The 10,876-nt window shown below is 37.1% G+C and overlaps 1 protein-coding gene across 1 annotated transcript in view; it reads right to left on the bottom strand.

The window, feature by feature from the left end:
* LOC106881562 (uncharacterized) overlaps window positions 1-10,876 on the bottom strand; it is a 113,185-nt gene that overhangs the window by 24,186 nt on the left and 78,123 nt on the right. Inside the window, exon 3 of the mRNA XM_052972265.1 lies at window positions 3,149-4,462. Coding sequence (XP_052828225.1) covers window positions 3,149-4,354 — 1,206 coding nt within the window. The 5' untranslated portion in view covers window positions 4,355-4,462. The remainder of the gene's footprint in view (window positions 1-3,148; window positions 4,463-10,876) is intronic.

Below are 10,876 nucleotides of genomic sequence, written 5' to 3'. Positions count from 1 at the left end.
TATATATATGTATGTATGTGTGCATCACTAAAACTTGAGAACTACCCAAACGATTTCATTCAAATTTTACACATGCCTTGCTTAGGATCCATGGAGTGTCATGGGCTACCAAAACAATTTTCAACTTCTTGCCTAGTGTGAGCCTGGACAGATAGATAGATAGATAGATAGATAGATAGATATCATTGCTTCCAAAATTGAACAGCACAACTACTGAAAAGACATGTAGCTACTCAGATTCCACCAACATCACATTCTTCAACATTCTGAGTAGCTACTCAGATTCCACCAACACCACATTCTCCAACAGCTGAAATCCCATTGAATTTTCTCTGGCCTCCCTCCTCACAGATTATATTCTGTAGAGCCATTTGTCAAACTAGATCATCAACATCATCATCATCATCATCGTTTAATGTCTGCTTTCCATACTAGCATGGGTTGGACGGTTTGACTGAGGACTGGCAAGCCAGAAGGCTGCACCAGGCTCCAATCTGATCTGGCAGAGTTTCTACAGCTGGATGCCCTTCTTAACGCCAACCACTCTGAGATTGTAGTGGGTGCTTTTATGTGCCACCGGCACGAGGGCCAGTCAGGTGGTACTGGCAATGGCCACGCTCAAAATGGTGTTTTATGTGCCACCTGCACGGGAACCAGTCCAGCAGTACTGGCAATGACCTCGCTCGAATGATTTTCTAACGTGCTACCAGCACAAGTGCTAGAAAGCGACGCTGGTAACGATTACGCTCAAATGGTGCAATTTATGGGCCACTAGCACAGAAGCCAGACAGCTGCTCTGGCAATGAACATGCTCGGAGACAGTGCTGTCAGTGCTCCACTGGTGCAGGTGCCAGTCATCGAATATGGTTCAATTACGATTTCGATTTCACTTGCCTCAACAAGTCTTCGCAAGCAGAGTTTAGTGTCCAATGAAGGAGAGGTTGGCATGGGTGCCAGTTGTCGGATTCGAAGAGCCTAACGATCAGTGATTTCAACACAGTAATGCACTTCTTCAGGAACTTCACTTCTCTGGTTTCATCAGATGATTCTGTTACCAATGAAACAATTTCCCTAATGCAACACTTAGCATTTCTTACAAGACACCTCTTCACTTACACAGAACTCAATTTTGCCAGCTTTGTCTCCATGGGAAGCAGTAAACATCATAACAAATGGCAATATGAACGAAAAGCTATCTGTTATTTTGCTGCTATTAAAAAAGTACCCTGTTAATTAATTTCAAATTTTTGATCACTAATTTCTTTACTTGAGATTATTCCCCTCTTGTTGGTTATTAGTACTGCCTCATATTGTTTTTCATTACTAACATCCAACAACTATTACAACCACACACAGCTTAATTGTTGACTTTGCCACTTAGAACAATAACAATGTACATGCATTTTCATCTACTTTTTTTGACCTGTCAACTTCTACAGGTGATAGACAAGCTAGTGTTGCTAGGTTGTCTGTTAAGCCATGAGGAACAACAATGAGCATCTCTTGTTGCTGAACTGTCAACTTCAGCAAGTGACTTGAACTGACTCCCAACTATTTTTACTTCGAACCCACTTTGTCTTTTTATTCTTAATGCATTTTCAAAACCAAATTTTCAAAACCAGATGTATATAGATTTATGCCTACAAAACCTAGAGTCATGGGGGATTACGTCAAAACTGTTTATACTTAACTTTCACAATGTATATGGTACATTCTCCATTTACATGTGTGCGTATAGACACATACACGTGCATATGCACACATCACACATACATATACATACAAGCATATATTGATATACATATATATATACAAACACACACTACACACACAATGCAAGCACACACACATGCACACACACACACACACACACACACACACACACACACACACACACACACACACACACACACACACACACACACACACATATACCTGTTGGTTATTAGTGGTGGTACTCATTTCCATTTTGGATAAGAATACATGTGGTTACATGAGAGTGAACAAGATTTCAAAATGAATACACAGATTACAGGAAGTAACTTATATGAAATATCTTAATTGTTATCTGCTACATCTGTTATGCCCATGTTTGGGATTTCGTGGATTTCATAGATTTAATTAATGAGATTTCATAGATTTTTGACACCAAACTGGGCCCATAGAGTCAAAAGCTCATAAGTTCATATACATATGTTTTTCCTATGAACCATATGTCATGAATATGTGCTATGCTTATAAATTTGTGTAGTTAGAGAATCCAGCATAAGTCCATGGGAGTATATGTTGTCTTTAATGTATAATTTATATGTAAAGCATAAGGATACAGTCACTTTACACAAACTATTTATTCCTATCTTTCTCTCTCTCTCTTTCTCTTTCATACACACACATACACAGAGAGTATCAGGAAGACATGGGACAAAACACTGAACCTTATGCAGAAGATAACAGAAGACAGAGACATGTGCCACATTGCTGTACTTGAGAAGATCCATCCACCACAATAGAACTGAGACCCTAAAACCACAGTGCCATGCAAAATGTATTGGTGTGGGTGCTGTGCCATATCAAAAGCACTGGTGATAGTGCCATGTAAAAAGCACCCTGTACACTCTGTAAGGTTGCTGGTGTTAGGAAGGACATCCAGCCATAGAAACCAAGCCAAAACTGACTTTAGAACATGGTGCAGTGCTTGGCCCTGCCAGTTCCTGTCAAGCCAGCCAACTTTTGCCAGCATAGAAAACAGACATTAAATGTCAATGATGATGATGATGATGGTAACAAGTTTTAAATTCCAGTACTCTTTGCAGAAAAAAATAAAAATGAAAAACTGAATATAAAATTAAAATGTTCAAATTTTTATTTTTAATCCTTGAAATGTATAGAACTTTACAGAAACATATTCATGAGCTGAGCGTAAACAGAATCTTTAAAGTCTTTTAGAGAACTGTCTCAAACTTCAAGCTGGTGTCACAAAGAAAATTAAAGAGAGATTTTTGTTTTCTCTAAAAATATTTTCTTTCTCTCTCTCAATCTTATTTTTTTTGAATGAAGAAAGATCATCAAAAACAAGAACAAGTAAAACATTATATATGACAAATACACACACATGTATACTGCACTCACTCAGTTATGCTGCTTTTTATTTGGCGCTCAGTCTACAATGTAATTTTCCCCATTCAGAAAGTCTGCGGATAGAAGCATACCAGAAGCGGCTCATACTGTTTTGGGCCCAGGCACTTGCCACAACATGTGATATTGGTTTAGAACCTTCGTATTCAGAAAGAGCAGCATTTTGGTTAAGAGTAAAGTTGCGTTGTGCATTGATAACAGTAATATTTTTTATGTCTTTTAGCAACAGACCAAAAGCATAAACATCGTCGATTCCAATGTAAGGCGCTGTGAGAGACACATTGTACATTTCTGGGAGAAGATTTGATGTGAAGAGAATGGCATAACCAGTGCAGAAACCAAAAGGATAATATTGCTTTCCTACAAAAACGTTGTTAGGAACATACCATTTACTACTTGAGGCCCGAACAATTGGACTTGTTCCTTTAGTTTTATAATGGCAAATTATTGCTTTATCTTTATTCCACACTTGAGGCATAAAATACTCGATTAGTTGAAAAACGTTTACATAAATATCATCATCTGTCTTGAGAATGTATTTTGCCTGTGGGCAAATATTGTAAATCCAGTGAAGAGAAGTTATACTTTTCAAAGTTATGTTTTGGAAGGTGTCCAGAATGTCAAGCATAAGAATATCTTTGTATTGTATACTTTCGTAAGTAATGCTTGCTTTTGTTTTGTGTTGGCTTTCCTTATTGGTTGATTTACCAACCACAAACACAAGTTTCATATATATATCTAGAAAAACGGCCCCATTTCCCCAACTCTCACGGATTGCTTGACGTCGTGCATGGTTCTCTGGAGAACTCTGAATATATACCAAGATATCAACAGGTGAATTATGACACAGATTATCATTAGAAATAAGTGTTTTTTGGAAATGCTTATGTTTTGAATGGTCAAATTTGTGTGTAGGTTGTGGATGGAAACGTCTTAACCACTGGTCAAGTTGCTCTTTTGGCAAATTTTCCTTAACTGAGTTTGTTTTAGATTCAGTTAAAATCTGAGAGAAAAACATATGTTCTGTTGGAATTGGTAATACTTCCACTTCTGGTATTTTCTGTTGAAGTCTAATTTTATATACAGAAATAAAGTCTTCTTTGAATTTGTGAAGTTTTTGTGAGATGCTTGGTCTAGGAACCAATAGAAATGCTGAATACATTAGCATTGAAAGTCCGAGCAAAAATAATAATTTAAAAATCCATAGAGCATTTGCCATGATTGAAGAATATCATGCAGTGCAGGTAAAGAATTGGTTACCTTTCCTTCAATTGGTTGTTAGTATCCAGTTTATATAAAGCAGTAATTCCACATCTTTGACTGTAACCTTGAAGTGGAAGTAACGCATTCCAGTTAATTTAATTATCAATTAGAACAGTAAATACAAAATATATATTATACAAAATATATAAAAAAATAGTGCAACTTGAAACAAATTCTTTAGATTAAGCAACTCATCCTCCTCCTTCCTCCCCTCTTCATAACCATTATCACTGTCACCATCATTTCACATTCATGTTCCATGCTGGTATGGGTTGGAGTATTTATGGCATAATGATAATAACTGATACATTATCAATGAGTGAAAGAGTGGCCTATAATGTTTATGCATTAAAAGATGTAAGCGAAGTGAAGTGGCTACGACAAAGAGACAGATCATTTAGAAAATTTGCTAATGGATTTGTTCCCAGACACAAGAATAATAATTCAAGGGAAGGAGTATAGTTAATTGTATGGGCCCCAGTATATTGCTGTCTAATTCCCTGAGATGAGTTATTGTTTATAAGATTATAATTTTTTAAACTCTTGCTTTCAGCTTTAGAGTTTCAAAAATATTCTAATATTTGCCTCAACACCTGGTCTGAAGAGATATACCTACTAATTTCAAATTTTGGCACAAGGCCTGCAGTTTTGGGAGAGGGGGAGAAGTCAATTACATTTGCACTATTTATCTACTGCTGTCAACCAGGACAGCTGGAACCCTCTGCTGGGTTCACATTGGAAAGACATTCTTTCTCCCATGCATTCTCCACATTAGGAGCCTTTCGTAGTAGCACTACCATGCCTCTATCTTTTCACGATCACTAAGTACAGGTGCACCAGTATCTATCAGTACATATTTCTAGCATACAACATCTCGACTTTCTCTGATACATTGTCTTGCAATCTGAAACACCTTATGCCTTTAGAACATTGGCAAACTTTTCCTATTTCTCCCTTTGTTATGTAAATATGAAGCCTAGCTTTCCTTCTAGCTATCTGGTATAATTATTTGGTGCTAAAATTTTTCCAGTCTTTCCAAGCTTGTCTTTTCAATTCTATAACCCTGTCAACCTCACTATTTCACCACCAGATCTTCCTTAGTCTGTGGCCTTCAATAGGTTGTCCCATTACCATGAACTTACAGGTGGATTGGGTGCAATCAATTACATCAACTACAATACTTGACTAGTATTTTATTTTATCAAACCCAGAAGGAAAGAAAAAAAGGAAAATTTGCCATGCTACTTATTTATATATTACTGGGAATTATATACTGAATCCTAGATTCAGTATATAACTGGTACATTTTTGTATAAATATCAATAGGATCAATGATGCTGCCAGTGTTTGTAAACTATGGCACACTATAGTAGACTGCAAAATTAATTTAGTTTCTTGTTTAATAGGCAAAATATATCTAACCAGCAAACTATGCCACACTGTGGTTGATACCTACTAAGAACTAACAACCCTTTTGTTATTTTTGTTAAGATACTCTACTTTTGATTCAATTGACTGTAAAGATAATAAAATATTTTAATAAAATAGTCTTGCTATTATTGAGCTGGTGTAAGGTGTTGAAGAAAATGCTTAGAAGTGTTTCATCTGTTTTTACCTTCTGAGTTCAAATTCCATCAAGGAATTTATAGGGCCAATAAAATAAGAACCAGTTGAGCACTGGGGTCAATGAGATTAACTTACCCCTCCCCTGAAATTGCTGGCCTTGTGCCAAAATTTGAAACCTTTATTAAGCTGGTACCTTGAACATAAATTAATATGAAATTTTCAAGGAAGGTTTTAATTTAGATCAATTTAAAACAGGAAGTTTGTATCATAGAAGCTGAGACAGTTTTAGGTGGGTTTGCATCAGTAGGGTCAAGTGGTTCTCACTCTGGTGGTGGGGTTCACAACGGTAATGCTGGGGTGGGTGAGTGGATGGGTTCAGAATAGCAGACCCAATGTTGGCTAGACACAGGTAAGTTCATCACATCTGCCTAGGGAACTTAGAATGTGAAGACCCAAAACAAATACTGCAAAAGTATTTTGTGCAACACTCTACCAGTTCCACCCACCCATTGCACTGGAATGATATCTTCTTTTATGGATCCTGAAAGGATAAAAGCCAAAGCAGATCTTAACGGGATTTAAACTGTAAAGAAATAAGAGAAGAATTCTCCCAGAAGTCCATAGAAATCTACCAAGGTTCTGAGTTCTCATAAGTCACTCGCTCGTTTCATGTAATTGTAATGTTATTCTGTTGTTTTGTGTTTTTCTACACTCTATTTTTGCTGCCTTGTGGTGGTGGTACTGCTAGTATTTTCCCTTGGTTGAAGGGGAAAGTGCTGTGAATACTGAGATGGACTATGAGAGCTTTAGTTTGTTACCTATGACCTCGTCTGAGGAGGACCCGAGGAGAAGTCTGGAGAGGATTGACAAAGTAATGGAAGAATGGAAGAAAATGAACTTTGCAGCTGCAGCTGGTGATAACAAAAAGAAAATGCAAAAATACAAAGGAATGTTGAAGAGAGAAAGACACAAGGTGAAGGTGTCACCCCACCCAGCGGCAGCACAAGATTTATCAAGGAAAGAAGTATCACATACAGAAAATATAACCTGAAATCCAATAAGGTGGAGATATTGGCAAAAAAAAAACGAATAGAAAAAGGACTAAGATTCATCTGGCAGGACATTACCTACCCTGCCAGAGGGTCGAAGTTCACAACAGTGGAAGTACAGTTTACCAGCGAGGTGATTGCCAGGTATCATTCTATGACCTTCATGAAGACAGACGAGGTAGTCCTTCTACTTATCTACCTGGGAAGACATGTATTCAGGGTAAGGGTGGAAGGAATACCTCCAGAAGTGGATGTAAACTGGATAATAGTGGCAATTTTAATGGGGTTTGAGGAAAGGATTACAATCCTACAGGTGACAAAAGTACCAGCAAAGAATAGTCTAGGGCAGACACTGGAAATGATAATCCAGGCTGCCTTAGAGGACATAGAAGAAATGGTCAACACTATAACGGTGGGAGATGAAGTGAGGCTTAGGGTTGTGGTGGAAGGCAGAAGGCTGAAGTGTTATAACTGTAGACAGTTGAGACACATAAAGACCAAGTGCTTCCCCTTCCCCCCATAGAAGGACCAAAAGAAGCTCCAGTGAAAACTGTCTGCAACAGTAGTAACATCAAGAACCGTTCAACCCATGCCAGCATGAAAAACGGACGTTAAATGATGATGATGATATATATATATATATATAATGTGTATGTGTATATATATATATCTAAGACAAAGTTATAGCGTTAAGTGACTGTGTGAAGGAAATATAACTGAAAACATGAAATAAGCAATGTGTAAGGTATGTAAAGATCAAGGCATAAATAAATAGAAAGTAAAAGCATGGCTAGAAGACAGAGAGAGACTTATCTGATCATCCTTTTATGGTCGTATTAATTCGGCAAAGATTTTAGGAGCGAGTGAAGGAAACTGCGAAATCAGATTGGAGCCTGGTGTAGCCATCTGGTTTCACCAGTCCTCAGTCAAATCGTCCAACCCATGCTAGCATGGAAAACGGACGTTAAACGATGATGATGATGATGATGATATATAATGCATATGTATATATATCCATGCACACATACCCCCCCCCCCCCCCACACACACATATATAAACATCTATGCACACATACACCCACACATAGCACATGTGCATATACAACAAATGAAATATACAGTGCTGCCATCATTACCGACATATCCATCTTACTACTACTACCACCACCATTTAAACTAAGCATTCCACCACCACTAACAACAACAACAAAGTCATAGATCACCACCACCACCACCACCACCACCACCACCATTGTCACCCCAATGAATATTGAGTGGAATACAAATATGAAAAACAATAACCGTGATAATGTGCCAATGTATGAATAAACAGAGAATTCAATTTTATCTGAAGTCAGCTGCTCTAAATTTTAGTCAATAGTGTAGTTTCAACTTTGAGTATTTATAATAAAATATTTCTTTTGAAATGAACTACTAAGGTTAATCTTTGTAAAACAATTACAGAAAGGTCTTTTTTTTCCCATCAATAATGGTAACAATGAGAAATGACGAACAGACTGCTAGCATCTGTTGAAGAAATTTGTAGAATAAACAAAATAACAATATTAGTTTTTAACATAATAACAGTTCTTGTGAAGAGCTTTAGTCAATTGTATTAACCCAAGTAGGTCATTGGTACTTTATTTTAATCAAACTTGGAAGGATGAAGAGCGAAGCTAACTCAGTGAAATTTGAAATCAGAATAAAAAGGCAGTTAAATGAATACTGTATTGTAAAGGGAGTTAACCAATGCACAGGGGCAGTATGGGAGATGGTTGAGTAAAAGTAAGCTATTATGGAACATGCTCTGGAGATTAAAAAAAAGTCCTCCCGAAATCATTGATCAACATGCTTCTGTGTCCCAAAATACTGAACCAAATGTCTGTTTATAAACTTCTATGAGAGTAGAATAAAATTTATTCTTCCAAGTGAGATAAACTTTAGGATCTCCCAAATGCAGAAGAATTGGGTTCTAGCTAAGATACCAGAACAAAAAACACGTAACATTGAGCTAATTTTCTCATTGCTGAGTTACAGAAGAAAACACTTATTCAAGGTGCCATATGATGGCTTGAACCCCAAATCACATGGTTGGTAAGCAAGCTTCTTAACCACACAGTTACACCTGCACCACAATCAATATCAAATTCTTTTATTACAATAACTTAGGCATTTTATTACAACCATTACTGAACTGTTTCAGTGCAATAGACCCTGTGTTGTGCCACTACAGCCAATATTTGCATGCTGTTATTTATAGCTTTATGTGTGCTTCCAGATCCACTATTCCGGAAATGAAATAGATATACATATGTGTTTATGTGTGTGGTAAATGTTTTAACTTACCATGAAGTGTTCTGAAGATTAGCCTGTTGGTTAAACTACAGCACATTTATATATATAGGTGTACATGTATGTAACAACCACATATGTATATATACATTTACATGTGTGTGTTTGTCACCAGTGTTGGTGTGTTTACATCCCCCATAACTTAGAGGTTTGGCAAAAGAGACCAATAGAACAAATACTAGGCTTAAAAAATAAGTCCTCGGGTCAATTTGTTCGACTAATACTCTTTAAGACAATGCTCTAGCATGGACGCAGTCAAATGACTAAAAGAAGTAAAAGAATATGTTTAAATAACTGTAGTGGTGTCCTTTGTCATGATTAGAATGTAATGATTATATGTAATGATTATATGTAATGATTATATACGTAATGACTTCCTGCCACAACTATAATACATCTATGTAGGATACTGTAAGCAAATCTAAGCCCACAGCCAATGATATCTCTCTGCCTAGTTGCCTTTTTACGTCACAGGCTCTCTCTCTCTCTCTCTCTCTCTCTCTCTCTCTCTCTCTCTCTCTCTCTCTCTCTCTCTCTCTCTCTCTCTCTCTCTCTTTCTCTCCCACTAAATTATGTCTCTCAGTTTCTGCTCCTCTCACACCCAGCAAAGTAAAGCTGTCTGTTTTATACACATTTATGTCTAGGTCTGTCAATGTCTGCCTCTTTCACATGTGGTAAAAAAAAAAGAAGAAAGAAAGGGAGGAAGGAAGGAAGAAAGAAAGGAAGAGAGGGAGAGAGGAAGCAAGAAAGAAAGAAAGAGCGAGAGAGAGAGAAATAGAGAAAGAGATTGAGAGAAAGAAAGAGAGAAAGGGAGAGAGAGAGAAATAAAAAAAGAAAGGAATGAAGGCGGGAAGGAAGGAAGGAGAGAAGGAAGGAAGGAAGATAGATAGATAGATAGATAGATAGATAGATAGAGAGAGAGAGAGAGAATAAGGACGGCTTGTCTGGCTGTGTGTCTATTCAGCTCTGCAATCAGTCACTCTGCTTGTCTCTCTGTCTGTCAATTTATTTAGTGATCCCTTGTGCTATTCTCAAAGTTGTATTCCATAACTGTACCCCAGACGTACACTCCAGCCATATAGTACCGATTTTTACTCATGATTAATTGATTAATACCCCAGACTTATACTCTAAACTCATATGTGAGGTTTTCATTTAAGATTTTATGCCACCGAAATACCTAAATAGGTTGTACCCAACAAGTTGTAATCACCTTGAATCCTACAGACATAGAATATAATGTTAGTTTCCTTATTTGAAGGAAATTTCAATTCAAAACTTGATAAAACAAAACATCTTGATGAGATAGATCATTCAGATGTTTTGTTTATTGATGAGATTGATTTAATGATATTAAATGCTCAATAAAGCAATGTAGTTGTGACAAGCTATGTAGCTATAACTGTAAGTAGTACAAACTATATCAGGGGCCGGTTTCCTGGTTTTTATGGCGTATGTGTTCCCCCCCAGCTGGACGGGACGCCAGTCCATTGCAGCTTTACTCAAGAAAC

This window comes from Octopus bimaculoides, chromosome 13, assembly GCF_001194135.2.
Source record: "Octopus bimaculoides isolate UCB-OBI-ISO-001 chromosome 13, ASM119413v2, whole genome shotgun sequence".
NCBI lineage: Eukaryota > Metazoa > Mollusca > Cephalopoda > Octopoda > Octopodidae > Octopus > Octopus bimaculoides.
The sequence above is the reverse complement of the archived record's forward strand: the minus strand, read 5'-3'. Positions and strand labels throughout refer to the sequence as shown.